Genomic DNA, 18,213 nt, shown 5'->3' with positions numbered 1-18,213 from the left:
AAGAAATGAGGCTATCTTTTAAGAACTTAAAGTCCAGCAAGGAAGATATGAACATAATACTACTACATGGTGGAAGATAAGCATATTAAAGGAATAATATGGGTATTTAGTAAGAGCATTATAGAAAAGCTAACATGTTAATTGAGCCTTAATCCTATAGGATACGGAGGCTTGGATATGCAGAGATGGGAGTAGTGGTATTTCAAATGTAGGAATGCCATAGACTAAGGTATAAAGGCAGGAAATGTAGGCATTTATCCGTTGAACAGTGAATAGTTCAGTTGAGAGAAGTCGAAATAAGTTTGGAAAGGTAGTTGGGGCTATTCTACAGAGGGTCTTGGATAACAAATGAGGGAATTCAAAAGTTGGCTAAGGGAGAATTACTAAAGGTATCTGAGCAAGAGACTTGTGTGTTCAGAGTAGGGCTTCAGGAAGAATCATCTGGAAAATGTATGTACAGTGGTTTGGCTAACAGTGGAAAATTGTTGTGGGAAGACCTCTTAGGAGGCTCTAATGACTGTAATATGGATGAGGACCCAAATACAGCAGTAGCAGTGGGAATGTAAAGGAGAGAGGAGACTGAGAATGAGGTAGTAGGACTTGTTAACAAGTTGGACAATGGGGGGAAAAGTGGCAAGGGTTAAAGGTGATGCTAGGGGTTTAAGTTTCAGATTAGAGGAATATATATGTGTATGTAAATGTTTTGCTGAGGGAAAAGATGAGTTTAGTTTTGGATGTACTTAACTTCAATTGCAAATGCCGTATATAGATGTATGGTTTTTAAAGAGCCTTCAAAAATGGAATTCATTGTTGCTTTAATTAGCATTTCCCTAATGTCTAAAAATGTTGAACATCTTTATATGAATTTATCGGTCAGGTGTATCTTCTTACATTGCGTGTTAAGAGTTTTTGCTCATTTTTGTATTGGTTTGTAAGAGTTTTTTTTTTCCAAATATATTTTGGAAGCACCTTATTCATTAAATATATTTTATTTAATATTGTATTATTACTGTATTGTGGATATTCTCTCCCAGTTTGTGACTTGCCTTTTTACTAATGGTGACTTTCAAAAAGCAGAAGTCTTTATTCTTGAAGAAATTGGGTTTATCAACTTTTTCTTTTATAGTTAATGCTTGTGGTGTCCTTTTAAGAAAACTTTGCCCAGGTAGTGCAAGTGGGGCAATAATTGGCCAAACAGTACAAACTTCCAGGATGTGGAACAATTGGAACTCTCATACATCACTGGTGAGATGTAAATAATACAACCACTTTAGAAAAAGTTTGACAATTTTTAGAATCTAATGTAAATACTATACTACTCAGTAATTCCACACTTAGGTACTCCCCAAGAGAAAAGGAAACATAAACATATATCCCTGCTTATAGGACTTGCATGAGAGTATTCATAGCAGATTTATTCTTAAGAGCCCCACACTGGAAATGGCCTAAATGTCCATTAGCATGTAAATAAATTGTGGGTATCCTTACAATGGAATCCTACTGGAACAATGGAAAAGAATGGCTGATATATACAAGAATGTTGATGAATCTCAAAAATATTATGCTCAGTGAAAGAAACCAGAACCAGACACAAAGGACTATGCAGTATATGGTTCTGTTTTTAGGAAATGCTAGAACGGTCAAAACTAATTTATAGTGGTAGGAGATCAGTCACTATTTAGAACCAGGGCAGAAATTGCTGGAAAGGGAGTAGAGAAATTTTTTTGAGTGAGGATTACATTGCATATATTGTCAAAGTGTGCAGAACCGTACATCTACGATGGGTTCATCTTATTGTGTGTAAACCATTCCTTAATAAAATTAATTAAATTCCTTTAAGTTATTAGAGGGGGAGATTAGTAGAAGCATCAAAGGTAGAGGTTGAGTTCTGAGTATGAGTTACATAAAGACAGGATTGGAAGTTCTGAAATTATGAAGAAATCATAGTGGTAGAAGAATGCCAGAGGCAGATCCTTGGGAAGTACATACTTGTAAGTGCTTGGAGGAGGCAAAGAGAAAGAGAACACTCAGAAAGAAAGGCAGATAATTAGAATGTGAAGTATCAGAAACGAAGGGAGAAGAGAGTATCAGTAAGGGTATTGGGTGCCTTTTATGTATAGGTCCAACTGTCTCTTGCTGGGTGAAAGGCCAAACCATGTAATCCAGCTAGGAGCAAAAGCTGCATCAAACCTCAGTGGAAGATAAAAGCAGAAGAACTGACTTTGGAGAATGGTCTACATGTTTTCTTGCAATGGAAGCACTGGGAAAAATCATGTTCAACTTTTAGAAACATTATTAAGCTTAAACTCTATGGAAGTGCCTGGGTTTTCACATCAGTGGCATTGGTGTTAGAGCTGAAGACTAGTTAGTGCAAAATAGCAAAAACAGATCTCTGCTGGAAGGCAGCCGGGTAAACTGCATTAGAGCCATAGTAGCAAATATGGAGAAGAAAGGTAGGTGTTTGCCAGCAGCTGTAAAAAGGTGAGGTGACATGGAACAGTGCCAGTTGGTGTGGACAGAAAATGGCTGGGAGGCCTTTGTAAAGCACCACTTCAAATGATATCTACAGTTGTGGCATTACTGGTACCAAGAGTAGCTGAAAAACTAAACTGCAATGTTTTGTGTAGCTGATCGGGTGAAACAGAGAAACTCACCCAAAAAAGCCTTACAGAAGTAACCATTACTGGGAATGCTGCGGTTAACACAACACGCTCAGTTGTCTTTGAACTCTCAATGAAAGCACAAGAAACTGGGCTGTGTTGTATAACAATGGTCAGAAGAAATGAGTTCATCTTGTTTCTTAGGCATTCCAATACAGCATATTACTTTTTAAAACTAAACGATGAAAGTAAGTCCCAGATCTCCACTGGAATGAAAATGCCTATGGGGAGAACCATTTACCCTGTGGACCGGTTTGGTGGCTGCTTCTATCTTAGTGGTGAATGAGCCTGGGCTGCCACCAGGCCAAAGAATAAAACAGGGAATGGTTTTACTCAGCACAGGCCAAAGGGATAGAAAACAGAACAGGAAATGACAAAGTTACAGAAAGTTTCAGGAAAGAGAAAAATAAGGAGACGATGAAAGAGAAAAGATGGTTGTATGATGCTGTGTGGTTGAAGGCAAAGCAAAATAGCTCTGTAGGTAAGCCCGTCTTTAGTCCTGGGTAATGTTAAATTTCACCTCTGAGTATTACTATTACTCCTTTCCAGTAGGACACCTTCCTCCCTCCCTCCCTCCCTCCCTTCCTTCCTTCCTTCCTTCCTTCCTTCCTTCCTTCTCCTCTTCCTTTCTCTGTTTCTCTCCCTCCCTCCCTCCCTCCCTCTGTTCCTCCCTCCCTCCCTCTGTTCCTCCCTCCCTCCGTTCCTCCCTCCCTCCCTCCCATCGTTCCTCCCTCCCTTCATGGAGGTATAATTGACATATAACATTAGTTGCAGGTGTACAAAATAATGACTTGGTATTTGTATTGCAAAATGATGACTACAGTGAAATCTGGTTAACATCCATCCCCACACATGTTACACATTTTTTCCTTGTGATGAAAACTTTTAAGATCTACTTTCTTAGCAACTTTCAAATATACAACACGGTATTGACTGGAGTCACTGTGCTGAATGTCACATCCCTGAGACTGACTTATCCTGTAACTGCAAGTTGGTACTTTTTGGCCCGCTTCCTCCAATTTACCCATCCCCACCAACTCCTTGCCACTGGCAGCCACCAATCTGCTTTCTGGATCTATGAGTGGAAGCCTGTTTCTTGATGGTATGATTATCTAGGATCTTTTGAGCTAGAGGAGAATAATCCTACCTACTGTGAACCAAGTTTCGTGCTGAGGTTGGAGACAGAAAGATGAAAGGACAGTGTTCTGGTCTCAGGTAGACTGGTTGGTGTTAAGAGAGAAAACACAGATAAGTAAAATACAAAGTGAGAATTCTAAACGCGTATAAAATGAAGACTTATTACAAAAGGCGAATTGCTCACTCATAGATTAGGAAGCGACAGGAAGACCTTTAAAATGCAGTGGAGTTCTGAAGGATAACTGGAAGCAGTCCAGCCAGATAAGCAAGACATTTTAGGAGAGAATTTGTACCAAGACCTGGAAGCTTGGAACACTCTGGATAATAAATTCAGTAACTCTAAGGATTTCTGTGCAGCTGAAGGAAAATGTGTGTGGGTGAAGGGTGGGCCGTGAACTGGGAATGTGTGTACAAGCCATATCAGATCGTCTCATAAAAAGTCATGGATGTCTTGCTAAAGTATTTTAATTTAGAGGTCCTCTGGCAGAATTAGGAATCCATAATGCCACCAAGGCCTAGAAACAAGGCCTTAAAATTATGTGCTACAGCCTCATACATAGTAGGTGCTATATAAATATATATTGGAAGTTTGAATTTTGAATATTATTTATATATGTAATACTTTATATATTAATACCACTATGCTCGTACCTTCCCAGAGGTTATTATTATTATTCTTATTTTACAAAGAGATTAAATGATGTGCCCAAGGTCAGACACTAGTAATGACAGGACCATGATTTCCTACCCAGACAGACCAACTCTAGAACTCACACCTTGGCCTTTAGTCATAGCAAACAATGCTGTCCCTACTCGGGTTAGTAACTAATACTGGGCCAGAATCTGAGTGATTTATATAGCATTCTGGACAAAGTGTTAACATTCAGGGCTGCTAAATTGTACTGAAGAATTTAGGGAGTAATATTTACATGATTATAACAATAATGTTTCTAATTCACTGTAATGGTTTCCTGATTTTTATAGAAGTCGATCTTATCCTTATGAAAAGGAAATTATTACCATAAAATTTACTTTCAGGGCATTGAGCAATACAAGTCAGTCAGTTGAGGTTCACTACACTGAGATCCTGGATCTTTTCTAAGTTTCCATGGACAGGCACACACTACTTTGGGTAAACGGCATATTTACCAAGGCAAATATGTTTCTGTTATTTGTAGTTTACCATTGCCCCCCTTCTTTTGTTTTTAACTCATATGTGTGCAAACAGCTAGAAAGAGAAAAGAAAAAGGGAGAGAGTTTAAATGGATTGAAATTCTACCAGGACAGCAGTTTCATTCAAAGTGTTTGGTGAGGAAACCTGTAAATGGGCCACTGTCTTTTAAATTGTTTATACTTCTCTAAGTTCACCTAAAAGGCAGACTGGGGATGCATGTGAGATCAGAAGATACCACATTTAAATCGTTCAGTATAGTATTTTCATACATGAGAATCAGAACAAAAAAATAAAGTCAAGTGCTAAAGATCTATACGTAATAGTACATCATAGTTCTCCCCTCTGGTTTCTGCTTTTAAATTCTTTGTCCGATTGAATAGAAACTGGCACAAATCTGTCAGCCCCACAACAAAAGATCTACATCATCGTTAAGAGTGAGGAGAAAGCCAGGGTCTCTCAGATTCTCTCTTTCTGTTGCTTTCTTTATACATTTCCATTTGGATTCAGGCTTCCTCTCGTGAAAATGTTCCTCTGTTTTGACATGCACCTGGTATAAGTTGAGGAGTGGACGTTTAAAGCTATTTAAAAATATATTTGTATATTTGTAAAGTATTTCAGCAAGGCAGTTTCTGAGTTACTTTTATTGTATGTCCAAAATATCCACTCCCCTTGTCCTCAGGTGTATGTACTTAATGTCTTTGAAATGCTAATAGAATATAGCTAAATAAGGTTTAGAAACTTAGCTGAGATCTTAATACGCCTGGTGGCTTTATGTGTTCACTGTCGCTTTGTATTACCTATGCTTTGGAAGTTTGTAAAATCCCTCAACACTAGTTCATTTGAAAGGCATGAATTTCTTGGGGGAATTTTATGCATAATCGGCACCCGAGAGGGAAACGAAATTCAAGGACACATTTAAACAACTTTCCTGAAATATCAGTAGCATATGCTTTGTTATGTTTCCACATTGAACACAGGCTGTTGAAGGAATCCTACTGCAGACTTTAAAATCAGTATTATACACAATGTCCCAGTTTATAACAAATATTTTCTAATGTTCCTTTACTCACCAAGAATAAATAATAATACAAATTGTTTACATATATAATTTTTACAAATCAAGAAAATAAGGAAAGTAAAAACGAAAAATGAAAGTTTATAATGGAATTTATTTCACTATGAAGATCTTCAGGTATAACTATACTGGAAGATGCAATGAAATAATCACATGCTTGCAGCTGCTAAAAGGGATTTTGGATTTAGAGAAGTAAGAGAGGAGATTTTGAAAAATCGGGAGAAAATAAAAGATCAGAAGCTGGGTGAATGTTACACTAAAAGCTAGAATATTCTGTTTATATTAAAATCCTGCAAAACCACATTGTGCTATGTTTATATGTCAAGTTGTTCTCGGCTTAGATAATTATAAACAGGGTTTCCTTCTATACGTGTGTCCTATGGAGATTTTGAAAATTGTGCAGAATGTGGGAATAGTTTTCATTGTGTGAAACTGTCTCACATTGCAAGATTTGTACGCTCGTAGGCCCATGGCCTTTAAATGCCAGTTGCTTTCCTGTATGCCCATTTTTTAGCACTCTAAATGTGGCCCGATGAATATTCAGAATATTCTGCAGGAGGCCATGCCAACTCTACTGAGAACCAAACTGACTCAGTGCTATCGGATTAAGTTTTTAGCAATGGGGGCTTTTAAATATTTTTCTCTGTCTGTATTCACACACACAGATATTTCCTACATTTTGAACCAGAATTAAACTTAAAAAGATGATGAAATAAACTAAAATTTAATGAAAAACCTTTGAATATAAGCACAGATTACTACATCGTGCTGTGATGAATTGTAACCCTTATACCTCAGTGTTCTTGCCCCAATTGATTCCTTCAGCCATTGCATTGTTGAAGCCCCTCAGTATTAATGAAGGACTTGCTTTGCCCTGAAAATAACACTCATCGTTATTGTAAGGTTTTTTACTTAGAGATATTTCAATTTACTAGAAGTTAACAATGAATAATAACATTTAACCTTTTAGCTAGTGCTTTTCTGAAGTGTGAGGAAGAATTGAGTCAACAGATGAGAACTGAAGCTGAGTCATCTACAGAGTTCATCGGTACAACGAAACAAAATCTAATGATTAGTACTTGGGTAGTCATGAGTTATCAACATGACAGTCTGAGTAAGTGGGGCCAGTGAAAGAATTGCAGAAGCATAAGGTGAATGAGTACCTGCTTCAAATCCAGATAATGTAATGAGAAACTCTTAATTAGTATTAAATTTGTGTTCCAAGTATTCAGTCTTTTGAAACCTAGCAAAACATTAAAACCTATCAAAAGACAAATATCAAGCAATATATCTGCACAGACACAAAAGACCCTAATAGTTTCACGTCTTAGTTGTGATGAGGAATGATGGGGATGGTTTGCAGTCGGTGATGTTCTGTTAGGGCATAGTCATAAATTGCAAGATTTTTCCTGACATAGTTCTGTACCGACCATCTGTACCATGTGTAACTTCCTTAGACAAACCACTTACCTTACTAAGCCTGAGCTTTCTCATGTGTAAAATGAGGATAGTTTTTCTCACCTAGTAGAGTTTTCACAAGGCAGAATGCAAGTTGATTTTACAGAATGCACAGCACATATTTCCACATTAAGTCCTCCCTAAAGACTGACAATCATTACAGTAATTGTGTTATTCACATGCCATGGATTCCTGTATGTTCCTAAGGGTTTTCTCTTCATTTAGTCTTGAAATTCTTCTTGCATCAGCATTACGTTCACGACATTAACATAAAGCAGTTACGTGATCTACGACAATGATATTATGTTCATCCTGCAGTCGCTTGAGGGAAAACAAAGTTACTGGACTACGTTTTTCATCACTGATTTGTTTGTGCCATACTTAACCACCTACATCACTACTGGTTGTCGGGTGTCTTTGGCTGTTGCTATGAGGGATAACATTGCTTTAACTGCTCCTTTTCCAGGCCACTGCTTTCAAAGGTGTTTCATACATCTAGGTGTCTTTGTTGCTGCCGATGTGAGGGTGAGCGAGGAAGACACTTTTAACTCACCACAGCAGCTTGATTTGCTTAATTCATGTTATAAATATAGGCTTTTATAATATTTCATTTGCTTAAAATGGTTCGAAAACTATTATTTCCTAGATCAGCCTCTCCAAGCATGACACAAAGACCATTGGGCATAATGTTTGATATAGTAAGATTTGTAATATGATAATATCTATACAGTTTTTGGCATGGTGTCAGATATTTTCAAGGTATCGGGAATACAAACCTGTGTGAGAAATGGTTCCTATCTCTGAGCAATTTACATTTCAGTGAGAAGGACAGGCCCCAAACAAAACCAAATAACCAAGATAAAGATTTTCATGAAGTGCTTTGGAAGGTTGGAGGAAGACTCACATAATTCTGCCTTAGGAAATGAGGAAATTTCTCATCCAAGTGATAACATCTGAACTGGTTCTTGGATGATAAAAGAATGTGTCAGTGTTAATGGGGAAAGGGAGTCCAGGAAGAGAGAAAAACATGAGAGAAGACACTGGACCATGAGAGTGCTGGCAGGTTTTGAGAGGTTTTTCATGAACAGCATTAACAGGACTTAAATGAATTGCAGGTATAGGATTGGAGCTGAAATAGATTAAGGGAGACAAGGGTAATAGTGAGATCTCTTATTTGAAAGACTAGGTGAGTGAGATCACCCAGGGAGAGCATGTTGAAAAAACAAAAGAAACAAACAAAAAAAACCCAGAACTGGGTTAACATTGTAATCCTCAATCCTGTACCACTTTAGGGAAGGGAAGACCATGAAAAAGGAGGACCAGTCAATGAAAGAATGGAAAGGGTGGGTGGAGAAGGAAGACGTGAAAATGAGGGTAGGGACCTGGAAATCAAGAATTACAGATGATGATGGCTGATAGTGCTAGTGATACAAAAATATCTGACTGAACGAAGGTTGATCATAACCTTCATAATCGTGCATCAAGATGTACCTGGTGACTCAAGTGAAAACAATTTTAACGTCACTTGCAGGATGGAAATCAGCATGGAAGGAGGTGAGTCATTGATGGGATGTGAAGAAATAGATGTCGGGATCAAGGTTAGGCTTTTCAATAAATTTTGGTGTAGATACGAAAGAAGAAGACAGCATGGTAACTTGACAGAGAGGTAAGGTAAGGAGAAGAAAATTTTAGTGCATGAAAGAAGAAAAATGAACATTCCTTGAGCACTTACTGTGTGCCAAATTTTGCTAGGCTCTTTCAGATATGTGAACCTTGAGCATATGTATAGGCTAAAAGGAATGAAAGAGTGAGTGAAATTACAGGAGTTAAAAAAGAAAAAGGGAAAGTTGGAGGTGATAATGGGCAGAGGAAACACCATGAGAGAATTCATCTTCCTAGGTCAGGCATCGCTGGAGTGGGTTTAGAGAATGCAAGGTGCACATATTTGGCTGCAAAGTTTTTGGAATTTTCATAATTTGGGTTTCTACCTGACATGAACTGTGGGCTTTTCTAACATGGAAATAGATTTGTTAAAATGACAGCTTGGGTTTAATATTAGCTAACATTTACAGAATGTTTACGCCGTGCCACACACTCTGCTAAGCGCTCTGTATGCATTGCTCCCTTTACCCAACAAACCTGTGGTGGAGATAGTGTTTTCATCCCCATTTTACACAGGAAGAAACTGATTCCCAGAAAGATGAACATTCCAGGTCACAGCACGCGTATGTGGTAGAGCTTAGATTTGAACCCATGCAGTCTGAGTCCAGAGCTTGTGTTTTCCATCCCTCCATTCAACGTTTTATCCAGTAGTGTTTCTGCATAAATTACACAATTACCCTTCGTCCACTCTTACTCTGCACTAAGGGACAGGTTGTGGATATTTGGTTTTCTGCTGTGCTCAAGGAAGGGTGCACTCTACTTCAAGAAGCTCATGAATATCAAAACCTTAATCACAGCTATTTGGATGACACAGAGTTCATGCTTTACAAACCAACCATGACCCCAGTCATATTACAATCAAAGTTGCAAAATAAAGAAACATTCTGAAAAACCTTGTCTGCTTCATTTAGATAACAGTGTGCAGAATGAATTGAAAGATAAAAATGCTCAGCATGTACCATTTCCTTTTCCTTTTTTTTTTTTAAATTTTAAGCCCCATGGTGTTATGGATGATATCATCAGGCAATTTGGTTTGAATATGTTCCATGCTGGACTGTGCAGATTACCCAACTAATGACATGCAAACTCCTTGCCATTGTGACACCTCTCTTCTCACAAGTGGGAATTTCAAGTGACAGACTAAAGCTGTTTGCTATCAATTTTGCAAAAAACACATCTGCCAGATAGCCAAGATTTAGTTCAGAGACTGAAATCAATTAATATTCTAATTTGTTACCTGTCATTAGTGTCACACTAGATTATGCCAAGTCAAAAGTGATAACCTTTACATAACATATGCTCCTAAAGGAATTTGATTTTCAGGATATGTTTTATTTTTGCTTAGTGTTGCTCCCTGTGTATACATCCCATTAGAAATTTTTTACACAGGCAGTAAAAACTGTGGTAGATTAAAATAAAGGTGTAAAATATGCAGTTATGAATTTTTGATAAAACTACATGGCTGTACTTATATAAGTTTTTCTAACTCTAATTTACCGTAATATTTTAAGATTTAGGTAGTTGACTTGTTCCTTTCTATTAAATCAAGTATAGATCTAGCAGCATGATATTTTCATAGGAGTTACCCAGATCCTTTGAAGTTCTATTAGATTGCTGATCAAAAGTAAACCTCCATGGAGGAACAATGGATCACCTGGGTCTCCTGCCCAGTGTCTAAGAAAGGGACATGGGAGTGGGTCAATAGCTCGGGAAGAAATGAGGTTAGTCAAGGGAAAGAAAGGAAAGAAGGGAGCATTTCATAACTTTTTTCCAGCTGCCTGTTTTCTTATTGCTAAATGGGAGGGAAATACAAAGTACAGAATGGTTGGCTCTAAGTAGGAAAGGCTAAAAGATGGAAGTGTCACTATAAAGATGAAAACAACTTGCTTTTTTCAGTGTGAATGACACAGTCAAGCACTGGAATAATTCCTAGCATTAAAAATTAAAAATATTTAAGATGATTTGATTTTTCAGCATCTTAAGACCTCAAAGTCTACTAGGGTGGTTCAGGACATAAGTTAAACTGACATTCATTCATTTATTCATTCAACAAGTAGATACGGAGTGCCTCCTGTGTATCAGGCACCACCTGCGCTCGAACCCCACAAAGAACAGACCCAATTCCTTGCTGTCATAGAGCTTATGCTATTTTGGAGGGAGCCAGAGCAATTTAAAAACAAATAATAAATAGCACCATCTGCAAAGCTGTGCTATGATGAGAAAGCAAGGGTGAGGACAGGAATTGCTGGCAAAGATGAGGTGGGATGAATGGGTTATCATTTTAAGTAGAATGGTTGAGAAAGTCCTTCACTAAGAGGATGACATTTAGGCAAAGCCTAAAGGAGAGGAGAGAATGAGTTTTTTGGCTACATGGGGAATATTCAATCCTATAGTTGATAACATTGCCATACCACTCATATTGTTTACTCTTCTGAAGAAGGAGATGGTGGTGTTCAAGACCGGGCAGAGTATGCATTTTATTTGATGTTATTCATTTCTTTCTCTGCTAACTCATCTCTCTTAAAGCAATCATTTTGGTAAAATATTCAAGTGAGAGTTTGCCCCCATGATACATGCATTTTGGTTTGTGTCTTGTAGTTACGACCTTGAAGTTGTATCAGGATCAGCCATCAGCTTTGTAGCAGAGCAGGAAAGAGAACTTGTGGTTCTCATCCTAGGGCTTCATCTATTGGGCCATCTCCACCTCCACTAGGTTATGGATCTTCCTGTTGAGAATGGTAATTACTGGCAACTATGCCGAGAGCGTCTCTCGGATGAACTTGAATTTGTTAACAGTAGACAGATCAATAAATTGTTAGTCACTGATGGATAAGAAGTTGATTCCTTGTAGTTTTTTTTTTCACTTGGTTTCTCATTGTCCTTATAGAATAATTTTCTTAGGGATTGATAAATCTCTCACCTGAATTATTGCAACATCCTGTTTATCTTCTGTCCTTGTCTTTCTAGAGCCCATTTCCAACACAGTAGCTAGAATGATCTTTAAAAAACTTGAGTCAGATCCTGGGACACTTCTACTCAAAACCCTCCAGAGGCATTTTGTTTCACTCATAGGAGATCCAAGTTACATAGAATAATCGACAAGGCTCACATGATACGGCCTGTGCTACAATCTGAATTCCCAGTCTGCCCACCTCCACCTTATTCACTCTATGTAAGGCTCACTGGGCTCCTTGCTGTTTCAGGCAGATTTTTGCCTAAGGGCCTTTGTCCAGAATTCCTACATTTTATAACTCCCCCCCCTCCACTTCTTCCAGGGTTCCTTGCAAAAGAAACCAGCCCTGCTCATCCTAAAAAATAATGTTTTACCGTCTATGCCCTTCCATATCCCACCTACTCTTCTTTAGTTTCTCTTATTTATGACCACATGACTTTCTATATATATTTGCATCTAGATGGATTTATTCTTTTCCTCACTAGAATAAGCTTTGTGGGAAAATCTGTTTTCCCAGCATCTGAAAAAAATGTCTAGTTCATGATAAATGTTCACATCTGAAGGAAAAAAAAAACCTGTTTCAGATTTAAACACCACTGGTTTTGAACTTAGTGCTGCACTCATACAAATAAGCTTAACTACAGGTTATTGTTTTTTGTTTAGGTTTTCCTGATGAGAACAAAGAAAAATTTAAAAACCATGCAGAAGATTTTGATATATTAGTAAATTAAAGGAAATCAAGCTTGCAATGTTGGAAAGTCCATTTTAGCCATTGTTTGGGAATAATCTTTATAATGGAATAATTTCATAAATACAAGTTAAAAATATAAACAGTAAACTCATAAACGTTAGTATTCTAGAGAAAAATAGACATTTAAAAAAGACCCCACCTGCATGAAACACAAGGTAGAAATGTTTTATAAACTGGGCTTTCATGTATAAAGTATATTTAAAGACTTAAGAATATTCCATTTCTAATACTCCATTTTATTATTGGAATGCTACCATGCCAACAATTAACAAAAATCAAATGTAAGTTAAGAGGAGTTCTGTCCCCTGGCACCCCCCCCCCCCACACACCCTGTGCATAAGATCATTTTTTAAGCATTTATTTTTACTCTACCAACCATATATAGTACTTACGTGGAATTTTATGCAACTCATTCATAAACTTCTCCTTCAGCTTCGAAAAGGCATCTTCCTTTCCTTCCCCAGGACTGGCTGGCTCTGTGGCATTATGTGGTAGGACAGTCGCAACAGTGGTGACTGGCGGGGCTGCCAGGGCCTCATGGTGACTCTCGCTCACCATTTTAGGTTCAGGTGAATCTAAGAGGGGAGGGAAGCAAAATAAATAAATAAATAAAACAAAGAACAATTCAAAATGGCTTAACTGATCCCACATCAAAGGTGTACCAGAGATGAAACACATTAGAGAGTGCACCTGCTCCCTGGGTAAATAGTGTATCATTAGCATATTACTTCATGTTGGTTCATAAAGTATTTATGGAACCACGGTGGAGAGTCTTTCCTAGAAGGTAAGACCAGACATACTTACTGAAAACACTGTCCCAACAATACTATGTGAGCTGTCAAATCTACTAGTTGTTTATACTGCCAGTTATTTATTGTGCAGATTTAACTTCTAACCTGTACATTACAGAACTGTGTATGAAACAGTTGCTGACAACATATATGCTCTATACTCTGAACATTTTGTATTTTCTAAAAGGAAAGAAAGATTAAATATTTATATTCAAAATGTTGATAAATGATAGCATGCATTCAAAATATTAGTTATTTTTAAAATGGTTATAGAGAATACTAGTATAACATGGACACTGTAAGATATCAGGAGTGTCCTAGAGAAGTTTTTGAATTTCATTTATTGATGGTACATTTTCCTCCCAGTCATTTATTTTTGACATTTACTGTAGACAATACTATGATCAATAATTCAGTTGTCTTGCTGGGTAAATGTTTGAAGCCACTGTAAATGTGGCATGATTGACTGTATGTATCAAGGAAATGATGATGAAACATGTCTTGTCTGTCAAACCATTTCTGTTGATTCATCTTGATTAGATTATTGAGTTATTCTATTAAGTTAATGTATTCAATTACTTTAAATGTTTATCTCCAAAATATTAAAAAAAACAAACAAACAATTAGTCCCTAAGGTAGCCAGTGAAAACCTCTTAGCCTCGAATACAAAAGACCTCAGTTCTGGTTCTATTTCTTGGCTGAATGCATTCTGATAGGACATTTGACCTCTTAATTTATCTGCCTTCTGAAATGTAAAGAAACTGAAACCTATCTTACCTGGATTTTTTTTAGTACATGTGCAGTGCAGAAGGCGTTCTAAAGAGGCAGGATTGAAGCCCTATTCGCCAACCTAAACATATTCTGGGCTTTAATAATGAATTTTACTGTATGACTTAAGATTTCAGGCAGTGCTGGTAAGAAAGGGAACAGGATTTGGGGCAGAAATAGATAAATACAAACATGTCTGGGCAAAGTAACTTCATAGTCTCAGCAGGAAAGTTGATGGACCTATAAGTCCCTTTTGCAAAGAAATGGAAATAACCAGAAAAGAGATAAAGGATTTTTATAGATTTAGAATCTTTTGTGAATTAATTATGCATACTTAGGTATTTAGTGGAAATAAACAGTAAGTAGAATAATCTCTGATGTATGGATGTATTATTATAATCTTAAAATCCAGAGATTTTTGGATTTCATGGAAGGAGGGGATGGCTGAGGCTAATAAATACACACGGGTAATCAGTTTTCATTTTACAATGTTATTTTTTTTTAAAGCTTTTAATTTTCCACTAGTAGCTACTAATATAACATGAAAGGGTAGAGTTAGACAGATAGGGGCTTAGATCTTCTCCGTTCTTTAGTTTCTTCATTTGTAAAGTGAGAATAATCCTACCAAAGACAGAAGGTTTTTGAGTATGCAGTGAGGTAATCTATTCAGTGAGTTTAGGACTGTATCAATAGATCAGTCAATCGGTCCTTCTGTCCCCCCCTCTTACCCTCCCTAGTAATACTTGGCAATCCAGAATTTTCCAGATGGTGGAAAACTGTAGTTTTTTCTCCAACTCAAAGTCACTTTCTAGAAGGTTTTCTTGATTTTCTGATTGTGTTTAGCTTAGGATGTGTCTCCCTGCTAAAATTTGGAGTCTGGTTTGCATAACTTAGGTGAAACTACTGATATTGATAATAACAAAGCTTTTATATTTCATGTGAGTCAGCTAAGACTAGAATTATATACACAAACACATACATATGTATGAAATATTAGTATGTATGTATTCAAAAACTAAATTTGGTCCTCTGCTGTGAGAATTACCAGATATGATATGCATTATTTCTTATCTCTGTAGGATAGTTGAGGATATTTGAAGAATCATGGTTTACTGTAGAATTTAAAAGAAATTATTGCAGTAAATGCACATGCCTACATACAACAGTGCCATCATTAAGGCATATTGTCTAATTAGGTTTCAGTTCAATTTTTGCATCTTCTGTGAGGTATTGTTGCTGGTCATCTAGATTGGTCAGCTGCCACCCCAAACTCCTTTCTAGCCTTTGTGTGCACAGATGGTTGGGTCCTTTGCCACTCAGGTTGTTGAATATTTTCATGTTGCTCCAGTTTATAATGGAATATAAAACATCTCTACATATGAGTTGAATGATCTAAAAGACTATTTAAAAAATACTTGTTTGATAGAAGTTGGATTTGAAGTATATTCAGTATATTTTTTTAATGAAGCAATGAATATTTCCAATCCTCTTCAGATATGAGGTATGCTTTAGAAGTGTTTTTATCAAAAAGGGTAAAAGCTATAAACTTGCCACTGTTATTTGTCAATGATATTATCTGTATTATTTCTAGTTATTTTAAATCAAGAAAAGATTATAGACAATGCTCCTTTTACTTAACTGTGAAATGAAAGTCTTTCATAAAATACAAAAATATAATGGGCAATTAAGGATCTAATATACTGACAAAGAGACTGTTAATATTCTTAGTCCTTCATATTTTGAGAGATAATGCTATTTATAAATAGAAAAACTTAGAGCATTTACATGACTCTTCAATTCATATTTATGGGAATAAAAAGCTTATACTTTACCACTATAACAAAGGACATCTGAAGATACAATAAAACTAATGGGGCTATTGAAAACTAAAGATGCCACTTACTGACCTACTGGGTGCCAAAATACTGTCATTCGTATAATATTCTCAATTCTCATTACACCCTGAAGAGCAACTTGGTCTTATTTTACATAAACAGTTGGGATGTGGAGAGGTTAAGTGATTTGTCCTACAAAGATTTAGCCTGATTCAAGGTTCCTTCCACTAGACTACTCTAATAGTAACACTTACATAGTACTAAACAATTAAATTGGTACTGGAAAGATATTTATGATTTTCTTTTGAACTAGTTTACCAGTAAATGGAAAACACAAGTCCTTTTTCTGCCAATGGGAAACGGGTTACTTAATTTTAGAGTGTAGTCATTTAGTTGGTTAAAGTGGAATTTGGCATCTTGAAATATGCCAAGAGAAATAATATTGGATAGAAAAATAAATTCCCCTCTAGGAGAAAGTTCAGTACGAATGACAGGAGGAAGCAGTTCTCAAAGAAAGGAATACAAATCCTCCTGATAAGCGTTTAATTTCACAAATAGTCAAAAACCTGAGACTTAAAATAACAATAAGCTAATATATATTCATTTCTAAATGTGGGTATATGTAGATATGAAGGTGAGGGTTCAGAAAAGTGAGTAATTGGGAAAGCCCATAGAATAGAAAAATACTTTATGGAGGCCAAACTAACAGCATAGAAAAAGCTATAAAAGTGTTAAGCGCCTGGGTGGCTCAGTTGGTTAAGGATTAGACTTTGGCTCAGGTCATGACTTCACTGATTGTGATTTCGAGCTTAGTTTTGTGCTCTGTGCTGACAGCTTGGAGCCTGCTTTGGGTTCTGTCTCTTTCTCTCTCTCTCTCTCTCTCTCTCTGCCCTTCTCCCACTTGTGTTCTGTCTCAAAAATAAACATTTAGAAAAATACATTTAGAGCTGTAGAAGTACACATTCTTTTTCTAGGATTTCACAGTAAAGAATTAATCTGGGGTGTACAAACAATTTAAAGATGTTTATTGTAACTTATTTGTCATATTACAGAGCAGAAACTATGTAAAGAGAGACTTAAAATTATGGTAATCCGTTAAATAAAGTTGTTAAAATTATCTTCACGGTAAATATTTACAAACCTGGAAATACATTGTAAGTGTTAGATGAAAAAAAGCAAATTATGAAACATTATATGAAATATGTCCAATTTTTCAAAATAAAAAACTCAGTATCAAAGAGGTTGGAAAGATAAATTTAAAATGTTAAATTTGTGGTAGAATCATTTTTTCTCCTGTATGTTTACATTGTCAATATATTAGAAATCTGAATTATTTTAAATTACACAGAGGAAAAAAACCTTTAACACTATTTTGCTCTTAAGAAAAACTGGTTCTTGCAGGAAGAGTTTAACTGCCTAGTGCCAGATTAAAAAAAAAAAACTATTTTAAAATGTAATGTAAAAAGCTAAATTGTAGGAAGTGATGATTTAGCTATGTATATAGCAAATACAATATTCATAGTGGCCAGTGGTTAAAATACAATGTAGAAAAAATATTAAGGTATCATAGAGGTTAATACTTTTATGGTACAAAATGAGGAAAATCAGGATTTTTGGTTCCCATGACAACTTCCCTTTGTCCCTTATATTCTTCTTAGTAGGACTTTAATTATGCCTATCTCTAGGTCTATAAATTGATACAGGTTTATCAGATTATATAGTGAGATTGTCTACCATACTGCATAAACATAACGATTTTTGGAGAAAGCACTATTTCCATTTAAGTATTGTATTTTATAATAATCGCATGCAAAATTAAAAAGCAAATAGGAGAAAAAGGTAAAAGAGGGGCGTCTGGGTGGCTCAGTTGCTTAAGCTTCCTACTTCAGCTCAGGTGATGATCTCACAGTCCGTGAGTTCAAGCCCCGTGTCAGGCCCTGTGCTAACAG

At 36.5% G+C, this 18,213-nt stretch overlaps 1 protein-coding gene across 1 annotated transcript in view; it reads right to left on the bottom strand.

The window, feature by feature from the left end:
* Positions 1-18,213, bottom strand: part of SYT1 (synaptotagmin 1) — a 351,099-nt gene that overhangs the window by 197,241 nt on the left and 135,645 nt on the right. Inside the window, exon 2 of the mRNA XM_042947239.1 lies at positions 13,263-13,445. Coding sequence (XP_042803173.1) covers positions 13,263-13,428 — 166 coding nt within the window. The 5' untranslated portion in view covers positions 13,429-13,445. The remainder of the gene's footprint in view (positions 1-13,262; positions 13,446-18,213) is intronic.

The sequence above is a fragment of the Panthera leo genome, chromosome B4 (genome assembly GCF_018350215.1).
Source record: "Panthera leo isolate Ple1 chromosome B4, P.leo_Ple1_pat1.1, whole genome shotgun sequence".
Lineage (NCBI taxonomy): Eukaryota > Metazoa > Chordata > Mammalia > Carnivora > Felidae > Panthera > Panthera leo.
This window is presented reverse-complemented; position numbering and strand designations above follow the sequence as displayed.